Raw genomic sequence first — 18,731 nt, forward strand, 5'->3', positions numbered from 1 at the left:
TTGCCCTCACGTGGGGACAGGTCAGAGTCCGTGAGCCATGGGCTCTGTGGGCCGACTGCTACCTCCTAGAGCCCAGGCCCGGGTCTGAGCATGTGCTGACTCCACGAGGCTCCTCCACCTTCTCAGAGCAAGGGGGACTTGTGGAACGGTCCTGTTAGGATCCTCTTCCACCTTCCCATAACCAGGAACACAGGCTCTGAGCCCAGACTCCAGGGGAGGCCCAGTTGTGCCTCCCCCTCCCCACCCCTGCCCCGAAGCCTGTTGCTGCCTGCAAATTCCGGGTGGGTGATGAGGTGGCCAATGAGGACAGTGATCCCAAGTCAGGGTGTGGGCCTCACACAGACAGCCTCAAGGACCCCTGGGCTGCCATCAAATGCAAGTCATGCTCTTCTCTCTGGATGTGAAAGCTCTGAGCAGGCCCTTAAAAGGTTCCCGGGAAGTGGGGAGAGAGAGAACGCAGGGCAGAATCATCTTGCCTGACCTGGAGCCGCAGCTACCCTCCAGCAGCAGTAGCTGGGAGCAGCGGCAGTGCCCGGGAGGAGTCCCCTGGGGCCAAGCCCTGGAAGCCGTGTTTTTACACTAAAAGACCTTGTTTCTTGTCTCATCCTGGTCATAACCCTGCTTAATAGAGACATTAAGATGAATGATTGGAGCTGCCTCTCTCCCTGCAGCCGGAAGGAGGGGCAGCCTGGGTGACCCTGGACAGAGCAGACACTGCGGGGATGGACTGAGGTAGGAGGGAATCTGCAGAGCGTCCCCTCCAACACGGAGTCTCAGCTTTGGGAGGCTAAAGCCTCCTGTCCTGTTAGTCTCCCCAAAATCTGCCTCATCCAGCAGGGCTTCTGTGCACTGCTGGACTCGGGCTGTGTCCTGCCTCCCCAGCATTAGGGACGGGGTGATGCCAGAAGGAAGAGCTACTGTGGGCAGGGGGTGACAACAGGGACAGGGACAGGGACTATCCCTCAGATAGGCTCTCTCCCTCCCTTCCTTCCTTCTTTCTTCACACATATGGAAATTTCCAGGCTAGGGGTCCAATCTGAGCTGCAGCTACTGGCCACAGCCACAGCCCCAAGTCCTCATGGATACTAGTGGGGTTCGTTACCACCACAAGAACTCCCCTTAGCATTTCAAAGGGCTTTGTAAGCTCTTGTACATACAGGTTTCTGGATTTAAAAAAAACGGTAGATGGAGTTCCTGTTGTGGCTCAGCAGTAACAAACCCAACTAGCATCCATAAAGACTCAGGTTTGATCCCTGGCCCTGCTCAGACCTGCAGATACAGCTCCAATTCAACCCCCAGCCTGGGAAGTCCCACGTACGGTGGGTGTGGCCATAAAAAAACAAAAGCAAAATGAACAAACAAAAAACTATAACCAAGTTATGGGTGCTTTCTGCTTGTTTTTAGGGGCTGTGGTTTATATGCATTGTTCCACCTGACCCTCACGACGGCCTCAAGACACAGGAAGAATTATCATCCCCAATTTACAGACGAGAAGACTAAAGCTTAGGGAAGTTAAGCCACTTGCCCAGGGTGGCCCAGCTGATAAGTAGTGGCATTGGACTGTGAACCCAGGCAGTCTGACTTCAGAGCCTGAGCTTGTCACTCCTGTCATCACACACTGCCTCCAATTTTACAAACTGACAGAGCCTGGAACTGGGAGGAGGGTTGGGGAGGACTGAGGGTTTGTATCAGATGGGGAATTGATTTAGGGTTGGAGACAACCGTCAGGGATAAACAGGCTCATCGCTGGAGGGGGCTGCAGAGGAGGTGGGGCCCCAGGGAGCACTACTGAGACAGGCCTCATTTACCATGTTTATGACAGGCCTGGCAGAGGGCAGCTCAGGGAAAACCACCCCTTCCTAGATGCCGCTGAACACTCTTGGGCAGAAAAATGCCTTGCTTTTTGTCTTCCTCCAGCCCCGTGCCCCCTGCACTTGATCTTTGGCTAAGTGTGGAACACATATTTAATGAATAGCTTCTAAAATATAGATGCTGGAGTTCCTGCTGTGAGTCAGTGGTAACAAACCCAGCTAGTGTCCATGAGGTTGCAGGTTTGATCCCTGGCCCTGCTCTGTGAGTTAAGGATCCAATGCTGCCGTGAGCTGTGGTATAGGTTGCAGACGCAGCTCAGATCTGATGCTGCTGTGGCTGTGGCGTAGTCCGGCAGCTGTAGCTCCAATTGGACCCCTAGCCTGGGAACTTCCATGTGCTGCACCTGTGGCCCTAAATAAATAAATAAATAGATAAATTAATTAATTAAAATATAAATATATATACCCACACACACTAAATAAAAGTGAGGAGTCACAGCAGCCTTAAACCATTTTCCGTGACTAGAAGAATGCTCTGTGAGTGGACGCATTGGGGAAGGAGGGCGGCTAGACCAGAAAGATTACACTAAGACCTGGCTACTTCTTGTGTGGTCCGAGGACCAGCAGAAGCGGCATCAGCGGGGAACCTGTTAGAAATGCAGAATCTGAGGCCTTTCCCAGAACCAGAGTCACAATTTGCATTTTAACAAGACCCCCAGGTGATTGGACTGCCAGCACGTGACAAGTTTGACTTAGCACTGCTGTAACTCAGAACTGCCCTAGTCACTGCCCCGCTCTAAACCCTTCCGTGGTGCTCCGCCTTCAAGATCAAGTCCAAATGTTTTGAGAAGGCTTGCTTATAAGACCATACATGACCTTAACTCTTGCCTCCTTCTCCAAAGTCTTGTTTCACACTCTTCGCCATGCTTCCTGCTCCTGCAGTACTGAGTTTCGCCCCCTCCACCTGTGGGCCTCTTCTTTGCCTTGTGCCTTTGCGCATATTCTATTCCCTTTGCCTGGATGCCCCTCTCCTCTTCACTCTTTGCTTCCTCCTCTCTTTGGCCTGGGAAGTTCCTACTCAGCCTCTAAGACTTAAATATTACCTGCTCCGGGAACCTTTTCCAGCTGTGACTGCCCATCGTCCTCAGACCTTCATTGCAGCTGGGCTCTATGACCACAGTTATCATCCTGAGAGACACTTGTGTCCTTACCTGTGTCCCCTTCATTAAAGTGTAAGCCCTGTGAGGGCAGGAGCTGTGTCTGTTGCTCATGTTCCTGTCCCATGTCTTCAGGGAGCTTAGCCCAAATCACGTATTCAAAGAATGTTTGTGGCGTCTTGAAAAAGTATACACTCACGATCTTAGTTCAGCTGGGGTTCCTGGAGGACATCCCCCGAAGGCCTTGGATGCCCTGCCAAAAGCCCTACTGCAGCCTCAGGTCCTGGGGGCTGTGGTCAGGAGTGCCGAGTAAGCCCCGCCTGTGGGTTGGTGAGTGCTGTTCAGGGCAGGACCGGGAGACAGGGTTTGAGGACTCAGGGAGGGGGAAGCAACAGCCACTTGAGGATGAGGAAGTGCATTCTGAGACAGTGCATCTCTCCAGGAGTCCAGGGTAGGGATGGGGATCCAGCTGAGAGAACACCACCAGCAAAGTCTTGGAGGCAGAACAGTGCAAAGCACCTCAGCAAGCAACAATCAGTCCCTCTGGCCTGGAAGAGAAGAGGAGGTAAAGAACTATGAGGAAATGAGGCTGGAAGCACAGTTGAGGCACCAGTGTAGCGCACGCGAATGCCCAGACCAGGAAGGAGGAACTATGAAACCACAGGGGGTCCAGTGTGAGGACAAGGCCCTCCCAGTTTGGGAAGGTAGGAAGGTGGAAGGCAGTGAAAGGAGTTCATTTACTAAATCTTGGGGCGGGGCAGGGGGAGGAACGCAGCGTAACGCGGATCCTAGTGGGTTTGGAGCTGACGCTTGGCTACATCCGGTGTGGGGCCTCAGGCAACGTTTCCTGACCCACATATCTGTTTGAATCCACTGTTTTACATGGGGCTGGAAATCCTCTCAGGGGAAAACAAATCTGAACCAAGCCTATAACTAGATCTGCATGACTGGATAACCCATTGGACACCACATTGCTGAAAGGGCCAGCAGAGCTCCAAAGAGAAACCTAATATAGAGGCAAAGAGAGGCTGGCAGAGGAGCCAGGTTCCACAATAGGACTAAGGGTTGAAGGGGGCTCATGGCTCTGGTTCACTATGATGACTTTTCTTAAGCTCACCCCGTCTTTGCTCCTCTGGTAGCGGCAGGTGTGCGCAACAAGAAGGAAAAGATCAGTTCAACTGGTGGAAAGAGCTGTTTCTGAAACACTCAAGAGCTCAAATCCTCCTGCTGTGGGGCTTCCGGTCCCCCTAACTGCATGTGATACGGAGGGAGCCTTCCTCCTTGTGAGAGAGTACGATGCTCTCACATCATCATGGTACCATAAGAACTGAGCACATCACGTAGGGGCACTCAAGGCCAGCACCCAGGGTCACTTGGCAATGAGGCCAGTGGAGCATCGTGGCTTAGCCTGCTCTATGGCACAACTGAGGCTTTTTTAGGGGAACATTGCCAGGCATTCGTATTCCTATAGGAGCAGGTGGGGGCCTAGAATTAGCAAGATTGGTTAAGGTAAACTCATTGACACTACCAGCTGGTATAGAGATGGTAGGGCATCCGCATTGCCACAGACACACCACAAGGCAGTCCAGGGCCTAGAGCCACTGGGTGATGGCAGTTTGTGGACAGATCTGAAAAAAATGGAGGGAGCCTGGTCTAGAGGAGAGAAGTACCATTTTAAAGGGACAAGGGTGAATGCTGGCATCTGATCAGTGACGGAAGAGCTCCAGCAGGCCACAGGAGAGGGCTGAACTTGAAGCTGAATGGCAACGGGCAAAAGCTGGGAGGGCTGGTGGCTGATGACCAATCTTAAGGGAAAACTGATGAAGGAAACCACTCACTGAGCACCCCGCATGCTGGTTGGGTGCTGTGGTGGGTGCTTTTTTCACTTTCTTGTTTATGTAGGTTTTATCTCCATGTTATAGTAGAGGAAACAGACTTGACTTATTCATCAAACAGACACACGTGGAATAGAAAGACAAGTAAAACACAGGCTTCTTCCTCGAGGATCTCAGAATGTTGTCGGTCAGAGAGAGAGAGAGACCGATCACTTCGTCACGGAGTGGGCTACGTAGCCAAGAGGACAGGCAAGCACAAGGTGCAATGGAGCCACAGGGAGATTCCCCCAGTCACCGTGTCCACACGTGTCAGAGCCAAGCTTCCCGTCCTGGACTGTCTGGCACCCTCCATCACTCCAGCTGCACAGCTACAGCTGTCAGGACTCTGAGTCACAGTCCGAGTTCTGAGGAGGAGCAGTAGCTCATGCGGCTGGCACGGAATGTTTACGAGCAAGGAGAATACGGAGTTCCCTGGTGATACAGGGGGTTAAGGAGACAGCGTTGTCACTGCTGTGGGGCAGGTTGGATCCCTGGCCTGGGAACTTCCGCAGGCCGTGGGTGCGGCCAAAAAGAACAAAAGTGGGGGGGAGGCAAGGAGAAGACACTGGGAATTGGGATGCGCATGTACCAGGGCCCCGGGAGCACCTCGGGCCCAGAAGAGGTGATGATGACCGGGAGAGGAGCGGCCACCAGATCATGAAGACCCTCCCCTGGGACAGGACGGATTCCAGGCGGCAGTGAGTGGCTCAACCTATACAGGAGTCACCGGGGCAAGCAAGAAACGAGGCTGTTGGCACAGAAGCAGAGTGGAACCAGAAGATGGAGGGTTTCAAAAACAAGCTGGGACCGAGGGGAGGGGCAGCGGGGACGTGAGACCGAAATCACGCACTTCTTGGGCTGCAGGGAGGTCTGCCCCGTCTCTAGGATTATCTTCTCCTTTTCGCTCCTGCTGAGTTCGGTGACTCGACGGGAAGGACCGTCTGCCTTTCAGAAAACAGTGTTTTTTTGCTTTAAAAACTGTTTTTTCCTCCCTTCTGAGCACCATACCTGGAAGAAGTTCCAATCCTTCTTGGGGATTCTCTGCCTCTGACTAGTGGCCAGACAGCCTAAGCCGACCTTCCGCCGTTGGGACAGGGCTGTGGGCATACCTCTGGGCATGTGAATCACAACTCTTTCTGGAACAGTGGGCAGGGCAGGGAGAAGTCAGAAGATGAGAGGAGGGAGGCTAGGGCCAGGGGAGAAAGCACGAGCGGCTTGGGCAAGAGAGGCTCCCTGGGCAGGTGGCTCCATTTGATTTCCGATTTAAAGGGGAGGCTTAGATAGCCAAGAAGAAAAAGGCTAATAAGAAAAATATTAAACTGCAGTGTGTGCGTCCCCAGGGACTTCCTGTTGCCATGACTGACCTCCCGGAGAGCGCCATTCGTTCCCGAGCATGGCAGCTTTATAGGCACTTGTAGGCCTGCAAAGAACACCAATTTGCTGCTACAGTTTGTTTTGATAACTGAAAGTTTCAATAAATCTATATTAAAATCAAAGGGAAAATTAACTAGGCCCCAGTGAGGGGCACAGAGATAAGGGAGCACATTACCACCCTGGCCTCAGCCACCCCACATCCATCTCTTGGTTCAGATTCAGGTCACCAGGGAGATGAATGGCTCAGACTCCTGGGGAAGAGCCCCGGGGAAAGCAGGGCAAAGAAGGCACGGTCGGGTCTAGCCCCCACTGCTCTTGGAGGGAAGACTGTGGCGCGGGAGTGGGGGGCGAGGGGGTGCTTGTGGTGGGAAGAGGAGTTGGAAAAGGGGTGGAGGAGGGGCCAGAATCACAGCAATAGCCAATGTTTACTAAGTCTATGCAGGATGCTGCACTAGGCATTTCAATTCCACCAACAAGTGCGTCCCATTATTATCTACACTATATAGAGATGAAGCCACGGAGTCTCAGAGAATATGTCACTTGCCTAAGTCCCAGGGAGAGCCAGGACTCAAACCCTGGTGGGCTCTCTCTGAGCTCCCACTCCTCCTAACTCTCTTATGAAGCTTACGGGGACTGAGAATGGCAGGCGTTTTCCAGTTTTTCTCAGATAAAATGGTTTCAGACCCAGCCTGGGTTCTCTCAGTTGTGACAAGTTTGGGGGCTGCCATGTACTGTCCTTGAGTCTTGGGTTCTCTGCCCTTCACTTGCTGAGTAAGGTCTCAACTTTTATGGCCATCTTGCTGTTTTTCTAGTGGTTTGATGGGACAGCAGGAGAACCAATGAGGTCCTCTTTGGCCTTTGCTCTCAGGGTTCACTTTTTTTTTTTTTAATTACTCAGTGAATTTTATTATGCTTACCGTTGTACAACGATCGTCACAACCCAATTTTACAGCATTTCTATCCCACAACCCCAGCGCATCTCTCCACCCCCCAACCCGTCTCCTTTGGAAACCATAAGGTTTTCAAAGTCTGTGTGTCAGTATCTGTTCTGCAAAGAAGTTCATTGTGTCCTTTTTTTAGATTCCACATGTCAGGGATAGCACATGATGTTGGTGTCTCACTGTCTGACTGACTTCACTAAGCATGATAATTTCTAGGCCCATCCAAGTTGCTGCAGATGCTCAGGGTTCACTTTTGCTCAGCCACTTAACCCAGCAGCCAGGCTAGAGGTCTACCCAGGGTGTATCTGTGTCTGAATTGGACTCAGTTCACCGGCCTCCAAAAATTCACTTGCCCCACCTGCATGCCCTACCCAGGGCCTTCGCCCCCTGTTTTTTGGACAGGCCAGCGGCTACTATTATTATCTCATTTACAAACACATCTGGCTGTGTTAGCTTCCTTTGGGAGGACAGTTAGGTCTTGATAGAGCTTCTAATGTGCCCACTGTGGTGGGACAGCAGTGGCCTGATTTGACTGAACTATAGGTTCCTCTCACCATTTTTGGTCTCAGATGAACCACTATGCTTTGGGTGTGGGGTCTGGTGCCCCCTGTGGCCACCAGAGTGGTGAGGTGATGCAACCCTTCTTTTCTCCCTAAGAAGTGAAGGTTCTCCATGGTCTGTATGACAGAGCAACTAAGTAGGTTTTTTTTATTTTTTTGTCTTTTGTCTTTTTAGGGCCACACCTGTGGCATATGGAGGTTCCCAGGCTAGGTGTCTAATCGGAGCTGTAGCCACCGGCCTCGCCACAGCCACAGCAACGTGGGATCTGAGCCACATCTGTGACCTACACCACAGCTCACAGCAATGCTGGATCCTTAGCCCACCGAACAAGGCCAGGAATCGAACCCGAAACCTCACGGTTCCTAGTCGGATTCGTTTGCGCTGCGCCACAATGGGTACTCCCTAGCTGTGGTTTTTTTTTTTTTTTGGTCATACTATTTATATTTTCTTTCCTTCCTTCCCTGACTCACTTCCCTTTCCCCTCTTATTCTTGTGGTCCTGGGATTATACTTCCTGATGAAATCTTACCACCTCAGCTTTGCTTCAGGCTCTGTTTTCTAGGGAACCAGAGAACACGAGGAATCACAATATAGCCAAAGGCTTGAGGGAGCCCAAGGCTGGGTTAGGCAGCAGTGTGAGGCACCAAGTATATACTGAGCTCTTAAACTGTCCTATTATTTCAAAGCCTTTTGCCTGGTCTCTGTCCAAAAGGAGCTTACAATCTGGTGAGGCCCTGGAAATTGTTCAGATGGGCTCTAGAGCACTAAGGAGGAAAAACACATTTTGGGGAAGTCCAGGGGACCATGGAAGGCTCCACTGTGGATGGGCCTTAAAGAAAGTCTCCAGTCCTCACAGTGGAGGTTTACATCATTCTTATAACCAAGAAGCCGGCTGTGCCCGAGACTCAGGACACACTCAGGATGTAACAAAGCCAGAGAGAAGACAGGGCACCTTAGGGCCTCTTGTCGAATCTTATTTACCTATTTACTTCTTTGTTTATTGTCTGCTCTTTCTCCCTCTCCTCGATATAAAAGCTCCTTGAGGGTACAGGTTTTGTGTCTTATCTACCCTGAGTCCTCAGCAACAGAAACAGTGCCTGACACTTAGCAGAGGCACCATAATATGGCGACTGATTCACTCATCTGGGGTTAACATCCAGATAACATTAAGGGAGGAGACTGTGATCCAGCTCCAAGACTCGAGGAATAGGCAGATGTGCCTCTCTTTTACTGACCTCGGGTTAAGTGGCACTTGTCCCTGATGGCGCCTTCCCTCATTTCTTCACATTTACCGTGTGCCTGCTTTGTGCCCGGCATAACTGACACAGCACGAAACACACGGAAATAACGCCGACCTTGAGGCTGCTTAGAGAGTTGAGGGAGCGACAACGACAGCACCCAGACAATTATACACCAATGTGATCAGTGCTGTCGCTGCTGAGAGGAATTCGCTAATTCCTCGCGTGGGTTACGGAAGGCAGGCCCCGACTGGGGGAGCGCCCGGCTTTCCCGACTCAGGTGGGACCTCTTCTGACGCTGAGGTCAGATCTCGGAGGAGACAGGGCCCGGAAACGGCCCTGTTTTCTTACGAGAACCAGGCAGACGGCAGGCACAGGGCGTGGGGCCTGAGGCTGGGCCCAGAACACGGTCCCCGGCCCGGCCGAGGCCGCGGTCTCCCAGCTCAGGACCCGGTGCCTGCGACTTCCCAGAGAGGCACGACCAAGGCGAGGACGCCACCTCCGGCTTCGGCGCGGAGCGGCGGAGGGTGGAAGCCGCCAGGGCTGAGGCCGCAGCCCTTCTCACGACGAGGCAGCCGCCCCACACCTCAGCTCCCGCTTCTTTGCGAAGGCCCTTCAGAACCTCAGCATTTTCTCCTTCGCCCAAGGGCCCCTCCTCTGCGGTCTCCCCCGGGCCCACCCGAGACCGTGACGATAATGAGGACTTGTTGAAGGCCCGCATCCTTGGAAGGTGACATCTAAATACCTGTCGCCTCGTGAGACTAGACTCACCTCGTGAGAACAGTGGAAGGTGGAAAAACAGAAGTGGGGGCCTTGGGTCGTCCTAGGCCTTTAGGAAGTGTCGGGTTTTTTCAAAAAAATTTCTTTCACAGCTGGGAAGCGAGGCCCCCTTCACTTTCTTCTAAGTACGTGCAACCTCGAAACTACAAGTCCCACAAGGCCGGCCCGGGGCGCCACCATCTTGACACAGCTTAGCGCGCATGTCGGCGGGAGGGAGAGCGTTTGGGGAGAAGAAGCCCCGCCTCCTTGCAGCCCATTGGTCGAGGGGGCCGGCAGCGGGCTCAGCGGTTGGCCACCGCGCCCGCCCGTCCGTCACGTCGGCGGGGGTCAGAGTGCGCGGAGGTGAGTCGGTGTGTTGTGGACTCGTGGTGCTGGCTGCCGCTGTTGAGGCGGCCGGGAACGGGCGGTGGGGAGCGGGCGGAGCTGGCCCTGCTTCTGCCTGGCCGGCGCCGCAGTCGGCGCGGGCCGCGCCCGCCGCCGTAAACTGCCCTGAGCGCCTGCTCAGGCCGAGGGAGACGTCGGGGCCTGCACCTGGAGCGAGCCTGCCGCGCTGGCCCCGAGGAGGGGGCGTTGCCATGGCGACAGCCTCTCCCGCTGCTGACGGGGGGCGGGGGCGGCCCTGGGAAGGAGGGCTGGTCTCCTGGCCCCCTGCTCCTCCCCTTACTCTCCCCTGGACTTGGATGGGCCCGAGTTGGGGGCAGCACCCCGGGGTGGGTGATGCGGAGAGGCCCCCCAGATTGGGCCCTGGTCATGCATGCGGGGTGAGGGTCGCGGCGCGCAGTTTGTGCAGCCTGGGGTGCTCGCCCATGTGCTCACCCTGGGTGCACGAGCCACTGAGTAACGTTCTGGTGGAGAGGGAGAGGGGCAGGGCTTTGCAAGACAGACCCGCCGAGGTGATTAAGGGTGCTGACTTCTTTCCTGGGATTACTTAGGAGGAGGAAGAGGGGTTTGACTAAAGAGGTTAGAAACCCCGCGAGGAGATAGTAGATGGAACATCCCCTTTACCCACTCCCCATCCCCTAGGCAGACACACAAGGTTAGCTGTTTCCTTCTTAGAAAGTCTGTAGCGATGGCGATAGTGATGGTGGAAGGAGTGAATAAGGAGGGCTAACCTGGCTAGCTTTCTGTTTGCTTTTCCTGCAAGTGTTCCAGCAACAGGTGTTTCCTTAAAACAAAAAGGCATGAACTTGGATCGGGGCTTGACTGTGAACTCTTGTAAAGTATAACTGCGACGTGTTGCCTCGGGAGCTTCTGAATGTGGCCCCTCACTGGGGATGTGGATTCTGTCTTTAGGTCTGGATTTTGCAAAATGATAGTGCCCATCGTTACCTGTGCTGTAAGTCGCTGGCCAGGTCTCTGGTATTAGTTCTTGTCAGAGGTTTTATCGGTCTCCCAGCTGAAGGGCAAAAAACCAGGAATCCCATTGGCTCAAGACTATGTACACTGTTTGAACTCGTGAGTTGTGATGGGTTGGATGATTTTTGTGTGTAGAGTTCCTACGGGAAATTGGCTTCATCAAATTCTGCTTTATTCTGACTTTATCATACACAGCATGCCTTGTTTTAGTGGGTTCATGCCTGGAGCCTAAGTATATTATACCTGAATCCCCTACCATTTAAAAGGCAATTTATAAACAGGGTCTTGGAGTGTGACCCCACTAATGTGTGTGTCTGTGGTCTTGGTTAGAAACCCACTTGGCTGCCTGTCGTCAGAGAGGTGGGGGCCGTGGTGGTGGGGGAAGGTAGCTGCTGGGAAGTGATTGATAAGGTTTCCTTGATGGATTCTGTGGTGCTTCACTGGAGCTCAGAGCACTTTGGCAACTTAAGCACTCCAAATTAAAAGCTCATTAACAATTCCTGCCCAAAGATCCTGTAAATAATCGGCTAGCTAGGTCACAGAGCTTGGCTGAAAGCTCTCCTTCTAACTTGAAATTTCCAAATAAAAGTGCTTTTATTCCCTTTCATTTTGGAAAGTGTTTTCTTTGGGTTGGGGTAGATTGGTGAGTGGCATTTTCCCAGGGGATCTGCGCAGGATAAAGTGTTGAGAATGTAGAGTGGTGGACAGGAATAGGTTGCTTCTAAACCTAGGAGTTTCTTTGTTCAAAGGATGTTGCTAGCTCTTAAGGGCACCTTTGCAACTTCTAGTCCTTTGGAAGATCTGATTGGTAAAAGGCATTAAGACTTACGTGACCTGAAGAGAAACCAGAGCGTGGAAGATTTGCGAATTAAGTGATAAAAATGATCGGTACCCATTGATAATTTGACTTGGAGTTTGGTTATCTTGACTTTTTTAGAACTTGAGGCAGACCTGGATGTATCCTGCAAGCATTTCATGTGTGGCCATTTGCAGTGTGGCCTGTAGCTTTGTGGCACCCACCCCTTCCTCCAGTCCTGGCCTCAGCTCCTGACTTCTGAATATTGTTAGCCTTTACAAGTGCCCCCTCCTTGACTAGACTAGGATTCTGGATTATCCTCAGAGCCACCACTTCATGGTCATCCTTCACAGTCCAAGCTCAGATGTTTTAAATGTTTAGTGTTTCTAGGTTAAGATAAACTCCTTAGGAAGAAAAGTATGCCAGCAGAGTACATGAAATTCATCATTCTTAAAATATGTACAGTTGACCATTGAAAAATGCAGGGCTTAGGGATGCTGACACCCCCCTCCAACAGTTGAAAATCTGCTTATAACTTTTGACTTCCCCCAGAGTTTACTAATTGCTTACTGTTGACCAGGAGCCTTGCTGATAACATAAGCAATTGATTGACATATTTTGGAATGTTAGATGTATATCTACATGTATTTAATGCATTCATAACATCTTAACTTTTTCTTAAAATTGTTTTGGTTTTTCTAGGCTATGTGATCTAGCTGCAAGTTTTTTTCCAAGTTGTCACAAATTTCCAAGAAAATACCCATTATATTTATTGAAAAACATCTGCATATGATTCGACCCACAGAGTTCAAACCTGTGTTATTCAAGGGTCAACTCTAGTACCAGTAGCTTCTGAAAGCTCTGTACCAGCCCTGTGCTTCCCCATAGATAGCCGTTACGCCAAAGGAGTTTGATTTAGGAGTTTGAAGGATAGTGTGGTCCTTCAGTTATTTCAAACAGCAACCCCCTGGGGATTTGATCCTTTCTATTGAAATAGACTTGTTGCAGAGATGTGTGTTTATTCACAGCATTGGGGCTTTCCAGCTCTCACAGAACCTTCAGCATCCCCGGCGGCCAGTCTTGGCATCTTCGAAGTAAGGAGAGGTGAGAATCCTGCTGCCTGGTCAACAGGCTTGACGTCTTCCTTATGAGTATATGGGCTTGGAGGGTGGGGAGTGGGGACTGGTGCAGATTGTATTGTCTGTAGCTTTTTTGGGCAAGATGCCGTATGCTGAAAGGCTACTGAAACTTACCTGAAGTCTAAAGTGGTGCGGGTTGGAGGTGGGGTGTCTAGACTTTCAAGTTCTATCAGGATTGCTTTGTGGGCATTGCTTTTACGTAGGAGGGTTTACTTGAAGTTCAGGAAGCTTGAGTACAGCTGGAATAATCCTTTATCCTGAGAAATGCACATCTTGAGGTACCAGGAGGATCTTGCTCATTTGCCCCTTGATAAATGCACTTGACCAGGGCCCTTGGGGTCTTGGTTTAATTTGGGTGGCTCACCTTTGGGTGGGTGGTTAATCCCTGCTTAGCTCCATTTTACAAGGATTGGGGCTGGTTAAAAGGTGGACTCTGATGATTGATAGCCAGGATCTCAGAGGCAGTTTGTTGAATAACTAAGGTCCAGGCATTTTGCTAGGTCCTGGCATTGTGGTGGCGAACAAGACAGCCACTTTCCCTGACACCAAAGAGCTTACAAAGTCATGGGAGAGACAGATAGTATAGAGGCGGTTACGAGACCTCTGCGCTAGAACAAGGTAAGTGTATGTGTGTTAAGAGTACTTGAAAGGACCTCCGGCCCGGACTGGTGGGCTCAGGGAAGGCTTTTCAGAAGAACCTTTCTCGGCTAGAATCTGATGAGGACATGAAGGTGTGTGAAGTGTGAAGGTCAGAGCGTTGTTGACTTTGAGAAACTGAGGTTCAGTGGGATGGAGATAGAGAGTACTCAGTGGGCAGAGGGCAGGAGAGAATGGTGAGAAATGAAGGAGACAAGGTGAGCAGAGGCCAGGGCCGTAAATGGTGAGTAGGAAAAAAGACTAGGTCAGCAAACCTTCTGTAAAGGACCAAATAGCAACTATCTAGTCTTTGTGGGTCTCTGTCACAACTGTTCCTCTCTGTTCAACTCTGCTGCTATCGCACGAAAGCAGCCGTAGTACGAGAATGGACGAGCCTGGCTGTGTTCCAGTGAAACTTTATAAAAACAAGTGGCAGCTGGATTTGGCCTATGGACCAACCACGGGGTCAGACCAATCATAGAAACAAGGAGACGCCCTTACAAGGTGTAAGCAGTGGGCCGATGGTAGATTGGTGTTTTAGAGAGTTTGCTCTGATCTCAGTGCTAAGAGTGGATTGAAGGGGACAATCCCTGAGGCGGAGGGACCAGTAAGGAGGTGGCGGCAGTTACACGGGTAGCATTTTGTATCTTCGCCTTTGAGGCAGTGTATTGACAATTAAAAATCGAGCATACCTGACTTTTTACATCTGTGTGTATACTGGTTCTTTTTCTAATTTCCTGGCCATCTAGGTGAGCTTAGACATTGTCAGAGAAATTGGGTGATACCAGCTCCTTTTACAGAGACTAGAAAAGATGTGGGAAGGAGAAGTTGGTGTGGAACGGCTGAGAAGTTTTGGGGACCTCTTTTCTATTGAAAGAAGTAGGGAATGGAGCCCAGGAGAGATTATGGCCTTTGGGGTCATAGCTTAGTGTCAGGTGCTTTGAACTTCTCGAACGCTACACGAGGAGAAGGACCCATTTTCCTAAGCTTACCAGGGATTATGTCATGCTGTATACGTCCTGCTCAGTCTCTCCTTGCGTGTCGGAAACTGACGACCTTTCTCTTGTTTTGGGAATGCCTCCTGCTTGTGTACGATGGTCTATGTCGGATGTAGGGATCAGAGACAGTATTTGCTGAGCATCTAATGGATTGTCTTCCTCCTACAGGCCCCAGTGGACGTGGCTGGAGGGAAGCCTGTAGGTTTCAGATAACAGTGCTGTGACCTTGGGCAAGCGACTTACCTCTTTGAGTTTGGCTTTCCTGTCTGTAAAGTGGAACTTCATAGGCTGGTTAAAGGATTTAATGAGATGTAAAGCTTATAGCACAATGGCCTTAACTTTTGCGATTAATAGCATTTTGCACATTTTTAAAAAAAGCAGCCAGCAATCGGGTGACCTGGCCTTTGGCTTAGTAATTTTGGGGTCCTTACAAGTGTCGTTGTGGTCACGTGATAGACACCTAGCCCCTGGCTGAGGCAGCCAGCAGACCAGAGGAATTTGGAACTAAAGCAAGATGCTGCTCTTCCTAATGGAAAATTTTCAGACAGCAGGCGTCTCATGCAGAATTACAGAACTTTTTTCAGGGTGGACCTTAGCCCCAACACCATCAATGAAACGAACTAAGCAAGCAGCTGCCCAAATTCAGCAAAGTGTGACCAGTCATTTCTTCTGGTCTTTCAGGGTCATTTATCAGTATTGCTACCCTGTGGCCCTACATCTGTGTAACATGCCTCTTGAATTTTTTTTTTATTATTATTACTTTTTACCACCACTCTGGGAAGTTGCTCGGGGGTCAGCGTTACTGTCCCTGCTGTGCGTGTGAGGAAGCTGAGCCCAGGCAGGTGAAGCGTGTTGTCTGAGGTCGTGCTGTGAGGTCCTGTTGGAGCTGGTGCCGAGGTGCCTCCAGATGGAATAGTGTTAGTTTATTGCTGTGATTTCTCTTCCTCTGGGGGAGGGATGTGTAGTCACTGCAGAGCTGCAGTTGGAGGCATGCCTCGTCCGGATCTGCTAGTCTTGATTTGGGTCCCACTTCATCCACTTGGTCCTGTTGGGTTTTAATTGATGACTGCTAGGGACAGGCCTGCTGGGAAGCAGATTCTCTTTGGGTCATTGTTTTTAGTCCATCCTCCTTTGGGGACATTCTTGGGGGAGCCTTGGGTTACGAGAGATTGCTTTGATATGTTCAAAATTGTGCCTTGTGCCCCACAGCTACAGGTAAAATCAAAAGGCGGATAATTTATGGGAGTGTCAGAGCTGGCCGCTGGCACCTCAGGAGGCCATTAGTATGCCTGTTCAGACCCTCTGTGTCCTTGCAATTGATTCCTCTTTGCATGAGCCTGATTTGGGAAGCTGTAGATCTGTGGGTAGTGATTGGATCTGACAGTCCAAACACCGGTCCCTAAATGAATCCTTTTAATAGTATTCTGGCACCAAGGCAGTGCTCACTCACTCTCTAACTGGGGAGGACAGAATATGTGTGTGTGTGTGGCGGGGGAGGGGGTGTAGGAAGAAGGAGCAGGACAGACGAAAAGAAGCTTTTCCTGGTTCTTAGGCCCTGCTCTGTTTAGACATGTTCTGATTCCAGAGCAGTTGACATCATAATTCATTCAGCAAACATCAGCTTCCACTCCCTTCGTGCCTGGCCCTGTGCTGGGAGGACAGAAATGAATAAAACACGGTCCTTGCCCTTAGGGTCTTTGTCTAGCGCCGTGTTCCTGAGACTTTGTGAGCTCATGCACTCTTCAGGTGGAGAAAACTCATCTTCTACTTTTCTTTAAGGCTGCTTGGAATTTTAAAATGCACTCAAGGGTCTGACAAAAAACATGTACAAGAAGTAATTTCTTCAGATAGGCTTTTTGACACACACATACACATACACACACCACACACCCCCCGTACCTGCTCTATTCCATCCTTCTCACCTGACTCCCTGAAAATCACTGGTAAGAGGAGAAACACATAAGGAAAATCTTTCAGGATAGTGAGACTGAAGGTAGGAAATAGGAATAGACTGTGCTCCTGGATCACTTAGGCAGTTAACTTTCTGATGAGGTGTCAGAGAAAGCCACTAAAAGGGGGGCTTTTGAAGAAGGAGCAGTAATTTGCCTGGTGAAAATGGAAGCGCGTTTTAAAACAGGGCGAATAGCACTTGCCAAGGCACAGGTTTGCCAGAGGAAACATCATGTTTAGGGGCTTGAGCAAGAGCTGGTTGTCACCCTGCCTCCTGCCGGTGTCTCTACTCTGTGTGATGGGAGGATTCGCTCCCGTGGGCTTGAGAAGAGGCTTTGAGTTCCTCGTGCTGCAGTTGTTTTAATCTAAGACACTGCTTTCTGTTCGCAGGGCTGTGATTTGTTTTTCTTGTTAAAAACGAATTTGGGCGATTTGGACAGCTTTAATTATTGCTTATGGTTGAGTTTCTTTTAGTTAAAGTCGTACCTCAGCTCAAAGGAAAAACTGAAGTTGGTGTGTGTTGTTAACCCTGGCGGATGGGAGATCCAGCCAAGTGGAGGAAGGTGGGCCCTCAAAGGTGGGAGAGAACAGGACCCTGAAGGGCTGAGGGCCTCTGGGCCTTTGTGATCTCTTGTGTGAAGTGGGAGTACTGGTGCCTGTTTTGCTGGATTGTTGGGAGACTTGGATAAGATGAAATATGTGAATCGCTAATACAGTGCCTGGTTTGTAGTCGATTTTCGGAAAATAGTGTTTCACATTCCTCTTTCTCACGTATTAACAGCAGTTGCTCCCTTTTACTGAGAAACTACTACTGTGTGTGTTGTATGGTTGAATCAGACCCCTCACAAATAGATTATTATAGCTGTTACTAGAAGGAATGTGTGGTAGAGTCAGGATTCGAACCTGTGTTTGTCTAATACCAGCATTTAACCACCAGCTGTATGACTCCTTGTTTCTGCTCCAGTTGCCCATCTTGGAAGCAGGGGCAGAGGAGGTTCTGGGCGCCTCCCTGCTTGGGTCAGATGCTGTCTGCAGTGGGAGAGGGATGAGAGTACCGCACCATACCCTGTCCCGCCTCCATTCCTGTCCTATTGATGGTGTGTTAGGAGGCTAACCTTTGCCCCTCGTGTGTGTGATGGGGTCACAGCTGATGTGTAGGTCTCTGCAAAGAGATGCTTCCCTGCCTCGGCCCCTTGGAGTTTGCCCCGGCTTCTGGCTGTGGCTGATGGATTAACAGACAGCAAGCACATCCCAAGCAGGTACTTCTTTTTCTGTGTTGCCTTGAGCTGTTGAGACAGGTTAATCAAGGGTGAGAAGGAGCCTCCTATGCCTGCGGTGTTGCCGTCAGAATTGGGTGTTCTTGAAGGTCTTCAGTGACTTCAGCATCTGCTGCTGATGTTGGGCAGGTTCTCCCTAGCCCTGCCTTGGGGCAGAAGCCACTGAAGCTGCAGGCCAGTGGGGTGACAGGGTGTAGCGAGGAGGAGAGTGTTTTAAGGGGAGCACCCGGCTTTAGGGTGCTTGCTTCCGCTCCACTTTGGAGCCATCAGGAATTGGCACAGAGGTTCCAGGGCACGTCAGACTTTGTTCCCCCTTCGGCAGACTGGGCAGAGCCCTCAGATCCGAGGCCTCCACTGTGAGACTGCGGAGGAGCTTGGGGGAGAGTGGTGGCGCCTGCTCCTTGTGTTGGGGCATGGCCAGGGGCTCTGAGCTGGGAATCAGGAGCCCTGGGGTCTGTACCCTTACTTGCTGTGTGAACCTGGGGCTGCCCTTTTCTCTTCCTGGGGCTCATTTTCCCTGGCTGGTTGGACTGTCTCCTCTTGGGTTTTCTTTCACCTTTGACAGTCTGATTTTCACAGAAAGTGCTCTGGCAGTAAGGATGCATTCGTCAGTTTGAACATTATGACTTTTGAAGGCATGCAGTTTATTTATATTTTTCCCAGGCTATTTTTAGCCGCCTGAGACAGGGCCTGTGACTGAGCGAGTTCCAGACAGGTGTTCTCTGTGGAAGCTTCTATGGCTAGGATGCCTGAGCCCTTGTGCTCCCACAGTCAGGTTGGGACAGGGCCTTGCCCTGGGAATGGGGCCTGGAGAAGCTGCGGGTGTCCCATGTGCTTCTCGTGT

At 50.9% G+C, this 18,731-nt stretch overlaps 1 protein-coding gene across 20 annotated transcripts in view; it reads left to right on the top strand.

Moving 5' to 3' along the window:
- The first annotated feature begins 10,025 nt into the window (after positions 1–10,025).
- Positions 10,026–18,731, top strand: part of ERI3 (ERI1 exoribonuclease family member 3) — a 125,500-nt gene continuing 116,794 nt past the window's right edge. For 8 of the 20 annotated variants that reach the window (XR_014808512.1, XM_021096793.2, XM_021096790.2 and 5 more), the window contains exons 1-2: positions 10,080–10,445; positions 12,916–12,991. Coding sequence is in view for 12 of the 20 variants with exons in the window: in XM_021096793.2 (XP_020952452.2) it covers positions 10,311–10,445; positions 12,916–12,991 (211 nt within the window). In the remaining 8 variants the exon portion in view is untranslated. The other 12 variants (XM_021096788.2, XM_021096787.2, XM_021096797.2 and 9 more) reach the window with 3 other exon arrangements.

This window comes from Sus scrofa, chromosome 6 (genome assembly GCF_054392235.1).
Source record: "Sus scrofa isolate SSC_HxYL_T2T_F1_AM1 chromosome 6, Sscrofa_HxYL_maternal_Yorkshire_Landrace_v2.0, whole genome shotgun sequence".
Classification (NCBI taxonomy): Eukaryota; Metazoa; Chordata; class Mammalia; order Artiodactyla; family Suidae; genus Sus; species Sus scrofa.